This window comes from Meles meles, chromosome 20 (assembly GCF_922984935.1).
Source record: "Meles meles chromosome 20, mMelMel3.1 paternal haplotype, whole genome shotgun sequence".
NCBI lineage: Eukaryota > Metazoa > Chordata > Mammalia > Carnivora > Mustelidae > Meles > Meles meles.
This window is the reverse complement of record NC_060085.1, coordinates 27,216,067-27,228,314: the sequence shown is the minus strand read 5'-3', so window position 1 is coordinate 27,228,314 and position 12,248 is coordinate 27,216,067. Positions and strand designations below refer to the sequence as shown.

At 51.6% G+C, this 12,248-nt stretch overlaps 1 protein-coding gene across 3 annotated transcripts in view; it reads left to right on the top strand.

Annotated features, from left to right (window-relative positions):
• FAM107A (family with sequence similarity 107 member A) overlaps positions 1-11,604 on the top strand; it is a 52,123-nt gene extending 40,519 nt beyond the window's left edge. For all 3 annotated transcript variants that reach the window (XM_045990716.1, XM_045990717.1, XM_045990718.1), the window contains 3 exons: positions 7,165-7,339; positions 9,031-9,187; positions 9,715-11,604. In XM_045990716.1, coding sequence (XP_045846672.1) covers positions 7,165-7,339; positions 9,031-9,187; positions 9,715-9,822 — 440 coding nt within the window. In that variant the 3' untranslated portion in view covers positions 9,823-11,604. The remainder of the gene's footprint in view (positions 1-7,164; positions 7,340-9,030; positions 9,188-9,714) is intronic.
• Positions 11,605-12,248: the final 644 nt, after the last annotated feature.

Here is a 12,248-nt window from a genome sequence, read left to right as displayed (position 1 = left end):
GTCAGGGGAGCAGAGCTCTTGGAGCTGGGTTACCAGGGCTCTGTCCCCCACCCAAATCCATTATCACACAGAATAACGGGCTTAATCCTCATTAGTAGACAGACAACAGGCGGGGCAACCGCAAGGCACAAGTCAGAGAACCCAGGTCCTGGCATCAGACAGATCTCCCAGCTTTTATTCGAGCTCCTTCCTTTACTGGCTGTGTGATCTGGGGCAGTTAGATGACTCCTCAGAGCCTCACTTTTTTCCTCTGTGGAAAGGGGCCGCAACAGTGGCCAACCTCCTCAGTCTGTGGTGAGAACTTTCCAAGCTCTGACTGCAAGTGGTTTCGCACGCCAGGCGGCCCACGTGCATGGTAACATGGTAACTGCCTGGTCAGTGTGGCTCTAGCACCTGGCAGCAGAGGCAGGCCCGGGACTGAGCTAGAAATCAGGGGTTCACTGGGTCACGTTTGGGAACAGCTGCCAAACCTGGCTGGTTTCCCCAGCTGTGAGCAGCCCCAAGAGCTCCGTGTCCAGGGGCTTGGATCCCGAGGGTCTCTTAGCTCCGTTGGTGGTAAATGCCTGCCAGGATTGTTCCCCGGGAGGCACCTCCAGAGTGGAAGGGCTGGCATCATGCCGCTGGTGGACCCGCAGGAGGATCTGTGATACTCCTTGTACCCGCTGACACTTGTTCCTTGCGCCACACTCCGCACCAGCCTTGTTAAGGGTCTTCCATGTCCGGCTCTGGACTCCACTATGACATTGGGTCAAACTCCTGAATGCCCACCCAGACCTTCTCCTCACAAACTGGGAGGTCACGGTGGCCCCAGGGCAAAATGTTTAGGACTTTTGAACCATTTTCCCAGGGGTGGGGGTGCTGCATCCAAATGCAGAGCCCTGATCCCAGGCAGGCGCCACCAAAAATAGTCTCCAGTCAGTGCAACACAAAAGGGCACTTTCAGGGCGTCTGGGTGGCTCAGTTGCTTAGGCGGCTGCCTTGGGCTCGGGTCATGATTCCAGGGTCCTGGGGTCGTGATTCCAGGGTCCTGGGATGGAGCCCCGCATCAGGCTCTCTGCTCAGCAGGGAGCCTGCTTCTCTCTCTTCCTCTGCCCCTCCTCCAGCTTGTGCTCTTTCTCTCTCTCTCTCACTCACTGTCTCTCAAATAAATAAAATCTTAAAAAGGGGGAGGGACACTCCCTATTGGGAGGGAAAAATGGCAAGAAGGGACTGGGAAATCCAGTGGCCACGCTTGTCATTTTCATTGAATGCCTCACTCTCTTTTGCCAGTGGTTATTTTAAAAGCCTCTCTCCTCCTCTACCCTTCTGCCTCTTGAAATGTTGAGCCAAGAGGGTCCCAAGTGCATCCTGAATCTGCATCTTGAATGGTACTGAGGATCTAGGGTGCAGGAAGGGAGAGCAGGGAAGACTCTGACCAACACCCCGGGGAGGGAAGGCCACCAGTTGGTCCCCTCCTAAATAAAGGCCAGCCCCTGGACAGACAGGTTGTGGATTCTGGCTCAAGCCCAAGGTGGCGAGGGCTGGGCAGGGGCTCCCCGGTGGGTCTGTGTTTCCCTCCGGCTAGAAGTTCTCCAGCTGCCAAGCCTCATCTACAAAACAGGCACGATAAAACAGTACTGCAGACAGCCTCCGGGGCAATCGTGAGATCCAGATGTAGGTGAGTGAGCCTCTGCCAAATGCTGAATGCCTGCCACAGGTCCCTTCAGGAAAGGAGGAAAGTTTGCCTTCTGAGAGCATCCCTGTGCCAGGCACTGGACTAGCCACATCATGCACATTTGATCATGTCACCCTCTAAACAGCCCCAGGAGTAGGTATGGCCATTATTTCCATTGAACAGAGGCTCAGAGAGGGGAAGCCAAGTTCACACAGCTAGTAAGAAGTAACCCACCATGATTGAGACCCAGTTCGACTCCTCCAAAACTTTTGCCTTAACCTTGCAGCTTGACTGGCTCGTGTGTCATGTGTTCTAACTGATGCCTCCAAAGACAGAACCAGAGCCACCATGGCAAAGAGGCAGATGAAGGGGACATTAAGCCCTTAGGCCGCTCAGGATCCACTGGGACCTGGGTCCCCGCCACCGCCCTAACATCAGCCACACATGCTCCAACAGCTGGTGTGCTCATCCTGGGAGCAGTTAGTGACCCCAGCTGAGCCTTGCCTGGTGTGGGGCTGGTGTCTGCAGAACCCCTAAGAAGAAGCTGTGGGACCTCTTGGGTTATCAGCAGAAAAAGGGAAGAACCAAGGGAGAAGAGGATCTTCCCTGACATTTTACTCTCTCCCAATCTCTCCCCTGACATTTTACTACCAACCCCACCCTGCCCCCAAACAGGAAGAAAGTCCCATGGTCTGCAGAGTAAGCGAGAATTATTTGCCCACCTTGAAGTCAATGCAACACTCCATTTAGCTGTCACCTACCAGCTGCACCTGCCCCTCTCAGCTCATCCTGTCTTCACAGCATAGTGATTTTACAAAGGAGGAGGGTCCTCAAGGTTAAGATCCATCCAAGGTCACTCAGTAGCTAAGAACTATGACCTCAACCACACCTGCCCACCACAACCAGGTCAATCAGTCAACTGAAATCACTCAGGCTAAAACAAAGAAGATTGATTTTTTTTTTTTTTTTTTTTTTTTTTTAAGTAACTCCATGGTTTACAAAGCTGCCTGACTGTTGGAAGCTTTCGGGGAGCTTTTTAAAATCCCAAAAGCCAGGCTGCCCTCCCAGGCCAGTGACGTCAGAATCCCTGGGGTGCCACTCAGGCATTGGTATTTTTAAAACTTCCTCTGCTGATGCCAATATGTAGCCAGGGTTAAGGGGCACTGATTAAATCAGTGTGGTTTCTAAAGAGGATAAGAAAACTCCATCCAAGACTAGGACTGGGATTTATTAGTAATTGTTAAAAACAGCTAATTGGGTGGCCACGCCGTGCAATTCCAGGGGCTCCACTCATCGTTTAATTTACAGGAGTGAGGACCTAGGGTTGTACAGTGCACAACCTGCCTTGCTGTATTTGGCTGCCCAGATATGTAGCAACACTGAGTCTTCAACTCTGTGCTAGGCATTTGCCAAGCACGAAGCAAGCATCCCCTTGTTTACTTTGCAACAACCCTCATGAAGAAGGATGCTGAACAAGAGCAGCTGTTGCACCTTTGCGACTCTGCTGTTCTAGCGGAAAGCAGCCATGTAGACAGTAAGTAATGAGTGGGCATGGCTGCGTTCCAAAGCGGTTGAATTTGGTCCAAAGGTTTAGTTTGGGAACTCTTGCTGCAGAGGAGAGGTAAACTTGCCCAAGGCTAAGAAGGGGCACAGCCAACATTCAAATCCCGTCAGGGAGGCTCCTGTGTCCATACACCTAAGCTTCATTCTGTCTTTAATTCCCCCTCCATTGGCCTGTTCCTCTTCTCTGCCAGCTCCTCCTTTGGGCACTCATCTTTGTCTCTTCAGAGGTGACCTCGCACTGTGCCCCCATCATGGCCACTTCCCCCAAGGTCTCTGATCTCTCAGGACCCCCCAGGTGCCTGAGGGACAGCCCTGGGATCGGATTCCCCCCGCCGGCCTCTGCTCAGGAGGACCACCTGCCCCCAGTCCCCTCCCCTACCCAGGGAAGCCCCGGTTTTCTTGACCTAGCATCTGGGCTGGCCCCTGTCATTTCTACACGGGGGGGGGGGGGGGGGCTCTTTTAATTAAACTAAAAGGCAGGAAGGCCGGCTTAGTGGCTGAGCCCTGGAGGACCCCCACACGCGTGACCACAGATCTCACACGTGTCATTTCTAGAGCCGGCAAAGGCAGCAGTTTTCCCAGCCTTTCCTTTGGTCTGAAGAACCAGCCACATCGCTCAGGATCCCTGCCTGAACCACCACACCACCCTCGCCTCAGGAGGACCACCTCCCTCTCCCCAGCTACATGCTGATTTCTTTTTCTTTCTTTCTTTTTTTTTTTTTTTTTTTTTTTTTTTTTTTTTTTTTAGATTTTATTTATTTATTTGACAGAGATCACAAGTAGGCAGAGAGGAAGGCAGAGGGGGCGGGGGGGGGGGGGAGCAGGCTCTCTGCTGAGCAGAGAACCTGATGCGGGGCTCAATCCCAGGACCCTGAGATCATGACCTGAGCCAAAGGCAGAGGCTTTAACCCACGGAGCCACCCAGGCGCCCCTCTGATTTCATTTTTAAAACAAAATAAAAATGCCTGGAGCCAGAGCTGGTCACTGGTGGGGCCTAGGTGCAGGATGTCCTGAACACACACAGGGTCCCTCTTCCAGGCGGGACACCGCCGAAAGGGTCCTGCAGCTGCGGTGGGGCCCGGCCCCCGGCAGCCAACCCATTGGCTGGCTGGTGACCTATGGGGTGAAGAGTCTCCGCCTGGCCAATCAGATGTTCTTACTCTGGAATTTAACAGGCTGGAGAGACGAGTCCCCAATGGAAGTCAAAGAAACCAAAGTCCTGTAAAAATTTCCCAAAACCTGCTGACAGTTTTTCCACACACACCAGAGAGAATGGCCTTTTTAAAAATCGAATGAGACGCACTCTTTCCCCGACTTGAACCCACCCGTCCACCCTCACACCAACCACTCTCCCTGTCCCTCACTCACGCCACTCCAGACACACTATGCTTTTTTGTTCCCTGAACAGACCACGCTTGTTCAAGGTACATGAGTCACACAGGCTGTTCTTTCCCTCTGCCCCAAACAGCCTCTCTCCTCCTTCTCAGTCCTCAGGTCTGAAATGTCACGTCCTCAGAGAGACCCTCCCAGTGCACCTGGCTGAAGATGGGTCCTCCTGTCAGTCTCTATCCCAGACCCCTGGTTCCTTCAGTGGGCTCCCGGCAATTTGCAATCATTTGTTTTGATTGGTGTGTGTCCATGTTTACTGTCTGCCTCCCTAACAGAATGTCAGCTCTGTGAGAGCAGGAACCTTGTTTGCTTAGTTCACCTCTGTCTGTCTAGTGTCTACCACAAAATGTGGCAGATTGTAGGAACTAAAAAAATATTGTAGAATGAATGAAAAATTTTATTGTGTACGTTCTCAGTGGTCATTCCTGATCTGCAGACACTCTCAGCTTTTGTGTACTTACTTTGTATCTGGCCACATTACTGAATTCTCTCATTCATTGCAAATGTTTTAATGTTAATCCATTTGGGAATTCTCGGTATGTCGTGGTATCTTAAGCCAATTATTTCTGCCTTCTCCTTTCCTAAACTTATACAGTTGTTTCCTGCCTTGTGGCTTTGGTAATGTACAATACAGTTAGTTATTCCAAAGATGGCATGACTGATGAAAATTATGACTTTCTGGAAGGTTTGGGACAGAAAAGGACTATAGGCAGGATCAACAGCCAAGGAGCTATGGCAGTTATTTAAGCATGGTGTGGATAGGATGAGTAAAGAGGATGGCTAAAAACCACCCGAAGGTTTGGTGGGACTTGGTCATGAGACCAGGCAGCAAAAGGGGAGAAAAAATCCCCAAACACCAGTCTGAATCAGGGATCCAATGCATTGGCTCCCAGAAAACATAAACCCACAGACTAAGAAAATATCCACATTTTAGGGGTGCCTGTCTGGCTCAGTCGGTAAAGCAGGCGACTATCGACCTGGGGGTCATGAGCTCAAGCCCGACGTTAGGTGTAGCGTTTACTTAGAAAAAAAAAAAAGGAAAATGCCCAAATTTTTAAAAGATGAGGGAGCTGTTTTGTCAACTGCCCATTTTCAACTATCAAATACTACCACAATCTTTAAAAACCAAAGAGCTGGGAAGGATAGAACCTGAAAACAAACAGCCTTATGAAGAAAGTGAAGAAAGGGGATTAATTGGAATTTTCATGTTAGAGACAGTTCTGAGAATGTGAATTCAAGAAAAAAAAATTAGCAGAGACGTTTCAAGCTCTGACACCTCATCTGGCTACTTCCAAACTATCTTGTAATAATTAACACTCTTTCCAGTTTACACAGCACCTTTACAAATGGGATCTCACTTAATTCTCCAAACAGCACCCTGCAATGGGTAATAATAGAAATGCCAAACACGTATCCAGTGGGCCACCATTTGCAAAACATAATCTCCCCTTTGATGCCGCCATTCCCTGATATGTCACCTTGCCATTTACACCCTGCCACCCCCCTCCTCCTGCATTTTCCAGCCCCACTGAGCTATTGCCGATATCCGGGTGTTCGCACACACCACCATGACTAGCTAGTTTACTTGGAGAACTCCTGTTTATGCCAGTGCTTGGCATAGAGCAGAAGCTCAACCTCAGAAAGGCAGAATTCATGAAGGGAGAACCAGCGCCTCAATTTTCACTTGAATTACTAAAAGAAGCTGATGGCCAGGCTGTGTCATCGCCCTGGAGACTTTTTCTGAAGAAGTCTTCCTTTCTCTGTCAGTCTCTGTCATCTCTCTCTTCTCTCTCTCTCTCTCTCTCACACACACACACACACACACACACAGAAGTTTGCTTTGGGGCACTGCAAGGATACAAAGCTAGCTTGTAGGAGGGAGCCCTTCTGCCTGAATTTCTACTTGAGTAAACTGACAAATTTCGTGCTTCTGTGGTGGAAGTGAGGCCATCAAGAAGCCAGCCATCTGCATTAAAGATGACAGCCATCACTTTGTAATTAGACACATAGCCATTCTGGGATTTCCTACTCTCCTCTTTGATCTGGAGAAACTGAAAAGTTGGATGCTTCAACAGAGAATTCGGAATGGAGGAGAGGGAAACGGGACAATAGGGGGGTGAATTCTCCTTTTGATCACTAGGTTCATCCACATTTAACAAATGCAAATTGCTCTTTTTAAAAAAGTATCTTTTCTTTTTCTGATTAGAGCTCACTGAAAAACAAACAACTCAAACATAATTCTTTTTGTAGGATATTATTTTCTACAAAGTCAGGCCAAAAATATATGCATGTGTCCACCCCAGTATCATTTCAGCTCCACACCGCGCTTTACAAACAGATCTCCAATCCTTACAACAACCCTGGGCACAGGTTCAATTATTCCCATCTCACAAATCAGGAGACCAGAAGCTCAGAACGTCAGACACTCAGCCCAGGGCTTCACAGCGACAGATGGCCAAAGTCCATCTAACATCGAGAGCCTTCAGCTGTGCCCCAGGTCGGTGGGTGAGACTGTGGACCCCACTCTGACCAATCCCCACCCCTACCTGTCTCTACAGCCTCGATGTACTCGGAGATCCAGAGGGAGCGGGCAGACATCGGAGGCCTGATGGCCCGGCCCGAATACAGAGAATGGAACCCAGAGCTCATCAAGCCCAAGAAGCTGCTGAACCCTGTGAAGGCCTCCCGGAGTCACCAGGAGCTGCATCGAGAGCTGCTCATGAACCACAGAAGGTGGGAACAGAGCTCAGTTGCCTCCTCCTGGCAAGCATCTCCTGAGGCCTGCTGGGCCTCGCAGAGGCACCCCTTGTGAAAGGCAGGGCTGATGGTCATGCTGGCTCTCCCGGAAGCTGAGGAGAGCTAAGGGTACCACACACAGTCACCCACAGAAACTGTGAAGGTTTAGTTCCCAGTGGTCCCCAAGAGCCCTGCTCTCCCTCCCAGCTACCTACTCATGCCTGTCCTCCACATATATTTACTGAGCACCTACTATGTGCCAGGCATGGTATCCAGACCTGAGGTACAAGAAGGAATGGGACCCAGTTCCTGCCCTCACAGTGGGGATGTATGCATAACCACAGGCTATGAGGAGGCCCTAAATGGGCCTAGGAGCTCAGAGGACACACCTGGGAATGGTCCAAGGAGACCTCCCGGAGGAGAGGATGCCTCAGCTGAAGCCTGAAGGGTGGGCTGGAGTCAGCCAGACTAGAAGGTAGGCATCAGCTGGTGGAAAGCAAGTATGTTCCCACCAAATGGAAGAGCATGTTCGAAGAGACAGGAAACCCACGTAGCTCAGGGTGTTGGCAGCATTGACTTTGAGGTTGGCCAGAGATATGCGGACCTGGAAAAGGCCTCAAGCAGGGATGTCACAATCAAGAGGGGCGGGTAGGAGGGAGAGGCATAAGGGAAACAGGGAGGCCAGGGATGCAATGAAAGAGACAGGCTTGAGGTGGCAGGGCTGGGATTCAGGAACCAAGGGAATGTGGAGGCAGCCTGGGAAATACCTCCCTGCTGGCTAGCACCAGGACGAAGGCGGCGGCGCCTCTGCAGCTCCCTCTACTGGCACATTCTGGTATTGGCACGGGCTAGGATTCTCCTATTTTCCGCTGTTCAAGACCTTCCAGCAGGTGTCATTTTCTATCTTCAGCAGGTTCTTTTTTGTCTTGCTTAGTATATCATGTGTATTTTCTCCGAATGTGTTTTAACCACCCCTTTTCATGTCAAAAAACACCACCACCACCATAGAACAAACAAAAGCCTAAAGACAAATCAGTCTTTTTTGCAATATAAAACACACAAAAAAATATATACCTATCACTTATAAATCCACACGGGAAAAAAATGAACAAAGATGGTACAGTTAGTTCACAAAAGAAGAAATGCAAATGACGGGTGCACATCTCAAAGGCTGTTGTTCCCATGTAACGAAGAATCAACGAAACACTCGTGAAAACCAGACATTATTCCTTGCCCAGCAGATTCTCAAATAAAGAAGACTGAACAGTGACAGTGGGGAGAAATAGATGCCCTTGTACACTGACGGCAGAGTATAAATTGGAGAACCTTTTCTAAGGGACAGATGGAAATATGTGTCCAAAATCTTTTCAAAGAGCCTGACCCAGCAAATCCACCTCTAGAAACCTACCCTGGCACAACCAGAAATGACATACCACCTGGTCAGACAGCCTGGGTACAAATCCTCGCTCAGCCCCTTCGCAGCTGTGACTTGGATGGGTCTTCAGTCCTAGGAGCCTCACTTCCTGGCTCCCTGTAAGGGGACAGGAATGAGACCCCCTCCTGGAGCTGCCCATGGCAGGGGTTGGGGGGTGAAGGACACAATGGTATAGGTTGGTGTCAGTATGGGGCGCAGCCCTGAGACTGGGACGGGGGGACACTGAGCATTCCTGATGGCTCCCCCCACCCAGGGGCCTGGGCGTGGACAGCAAGCCAGAGCTGCAGCGGGTCCTGGAGCACCGCAGGCGGAACCAGCTCATCAAGAAGAAGAAGGAAGAGCTGGAGGCCAAGCGGCTGCAGTGCCCCTTTGAGCAGGAGCTGCTGAGACGGCAGCAGAGGCTGAACCAGGTGGGTGAGAGCGCCTAGCCCTGGCCTCAGCCCTTTCCAGGACTATCTCCCGGCCTGGGCTGGGCGGGGGTGGTACGGAGGTGGGGGGGGGAGGCTACACTTGGCCACAGCTGGCAAGAGGGACAAGATGACGCCAAATGAGGCTTCAACCAGCACTCCACCACCAGCGTAAGTCCTCATGCTGCCACTCACTCGGCTGTGTGACTTTGAGCTGGTGGCCTCCCCTCTCTGAACCTCAGTTCCCTCATCGGCCCAACCTATCGCATGCTGATCCTGATTTAATTCTCGCTACGGCCCTGTGAGCCAGATGGCGTTCCCATTCTAGAGAGGTGGAACCTGAGGCGCCAGCCGAGGAGAGGAAAAGTTCGTCTCATGCTGTCACCCCAGCTACCAGGCTGCTGGCAACGCTGATCCCCCGTTCTGTTTCCCCCAGAGAGGATCCGCGGTCCAAACACTGTGCTTTGGGGAAGAGGAGCTCCCCCTAGACCCGCCCCCGATTTTACACCTCTGCTTTGTCTCTCCTTTAGCTGGAAAAACCACCAGAAAAGAAAGAGGACCATGCCCCCGAGTTTATGAAAGTCAGGGAGAACCTGCGGAGAATCGCGACGCTCACCAGCGAAGAGAGAGCTCTGTAGACGGGGCTGCTGACGCTCCAGCCCGGCCACGCCCGCCTGCAGCCCTTCCGCGCCTGCCAGCCCCGGGGTCCCCCAGTCTGGGGCCATCTGCCATGATGTTCACGCTTGCTCTTGTGAAAATGCCCCAGAGGGCCTGGGCCCTCCTTCCCACCCCTAAAGAAGCTGGGGCCCCTAAGCTCCCTGGCTTTTCCTTCCCAGCACTCACCGCTTCTGCTCCAAAAGGAAGCTGCTGCCGAGAAAACTTTCCCAAGGCACCTCTCCCAGAAGCTCTGCTGAGATTCTCCTGGCAGAACTGGGAAGGAGAGAGAGGCCCCTCTTTGGCCTGACCAGCCCTCCATCTTGCCCAGGCCCCACGGGGCCCTACTTCTCTGGACAGCCCAGCTCTCTGCTCTCCGAAAGCTTCCCTGACTGTGGTTTCCCTGGCGGTCAGGTGGGGGGCATTGCAGTAGAGCATCTCAGAACACCTGCCCTGAAAGCCAGCTGAGGGGAATATGGTTCAAGTGCAGCTGTCCTTGGGGAGGAAGGGCAGGGCAGCTCTGAAGGCGGCCTCCGGGCTCAAAGCCGCCAGGTTGCAAGGTACTGACAAGGAAAGCTTCTCAGAGTTTGCCAGCTTCCCCCACACCCAGGCGCTTGCTTTCTCCTCTCCGGGGCCTCCCTGTCTGGGCCTTGTAACCACACCTAACCAGGGCTGCGGCCTTCCTGCTCCCCAAATCTAGAACAGTGCTTCTCAAACTTGCTTGTGCCTACAAATCACTGGGGGTCGTGTCACAGGACAGCTTGTGATTCAGGAGATCTGGGCTGGCGGCTGAGAGTTTGCGTTTCCAACCAGTTCCTGGGCTGGGGCGCTCGCGACCACCCTGTAAGCAGCCAGGGACAGTAAATACTGGAAAAGTCATCCCTGAAGCCACCTGTGCCCTGGGGGATCCCCGCCCTGCCTCTGCAGCCCCAAGGGCTCTCGAATATCCACCCCATTCCTGGGTCCCCAGACCTGGGAAGACATTTGCCCAGCAAATTATGTCCGTTTCATAATTGCCATTGTCACTGGAGAGGTCTATCATTGCCAATCTGCATTTTCTTACCCCACCGTTCTGATGCAATTCTAGCAAAAAAAAAAAAAAAAAAAATTATTTTCCCTTTTCCTGACATCTGGAGAACAAATATACAATGATTTCCGTGGGTTTCTGGAAATACGAACGGTGGTTCGTAGGCTCCTTTGAGTCCCCATTTCCAGTTCCTGCACCGGCTCCCTGCTTGGTTTCCACCACCTGAGCTCATTCTTCCTCAAAACCCTCATGAGAGACCACGTGTGTCAACCTTCTGCTTCTAGCCCACTGTTAAAGATTTAGAGAAGAAACCAAGTCAGTTTCTTCCCTGCCCTCCTCTGGCCTTGCAACCCCTTCATTTAAGGTGATAGGGCTGTGCTAGGAAAGCATTTCTTTCCACCGCCCCTCCCCGCCAAGAACGGCCAGAAAAAGCTGATGCTGGAACGCTATTTTATTCTCGGACCAAACGTGGGACATTCAGCAGGAAAGGGGTCATCCTGGTCTCAACCCCTAACTGAGTGGTTTGAGGATGACCAAGACGGTGCCCTTTTCCTGGGTGGGGTGCCCACCAGTGTAAATAGACATGCTGCCTGCGGGGTTGTGTGTGTGTATGTGTGCAAGCCAGGCTCTAAAAGGTTCATGACTCTCAGTGAGAACATGGTCATGGTATTTTTATGTCTGCCTGTTGAGAGCAAGTATAAAGCACAATCCCCCAATAAAAACCACCATTCACCAAAGACATCTCCCCCTGAGGTCTGTATGTTGCTCAGACATATGACAAGAAGCAAGACAGAGCATCTGGGATGGAGCAAGCCCCCGGGAGAGGATGGCTGGGATTCCACTCAGTGCTCCCCAGAGGTGCTCTGTGGAAGCAAGCCACGGGTGAAACTCCACATTGTCCAGTGGGGCCGCGGCAGCCACCCACATCCATGCCGCTTCTCTCTAGCTGCCTCCCACTGTGGAGGTTATAAATCCCAACTCCCACTGTTGCAGACTCCTTTCAAGCTTGGTGGGGCATATGACCAGGTATGGCCAGTGAAATTTAAGAGGAACTCTACAGGGGCTTTTGGGAGAGTTTATGCTTTTCTGCTACAAGAGGCAGACATGGGTAACACCTCCCTGGCCCTCCATTCTTCCTGCCTTGATGGAAGATGTGATGCCTGGAGCCACAACAGGCATTTTGCCACCATGAGGAAAAGCCAAGAGAATCTCAGAGCACTGACCCTGTCATTATTTGACCAAGCCAATGCCAGCAGCTATCCTCCTCCAGAATTCTTGCAAATAAAAAAGAAAACCCTCTTTGTTTAAGCCATTGTTGGTCAGTCTGTTACTTGCAGACAGAGAATTCCTGACACAGAAGGCCAGCCCTGATGCCTAGAATAA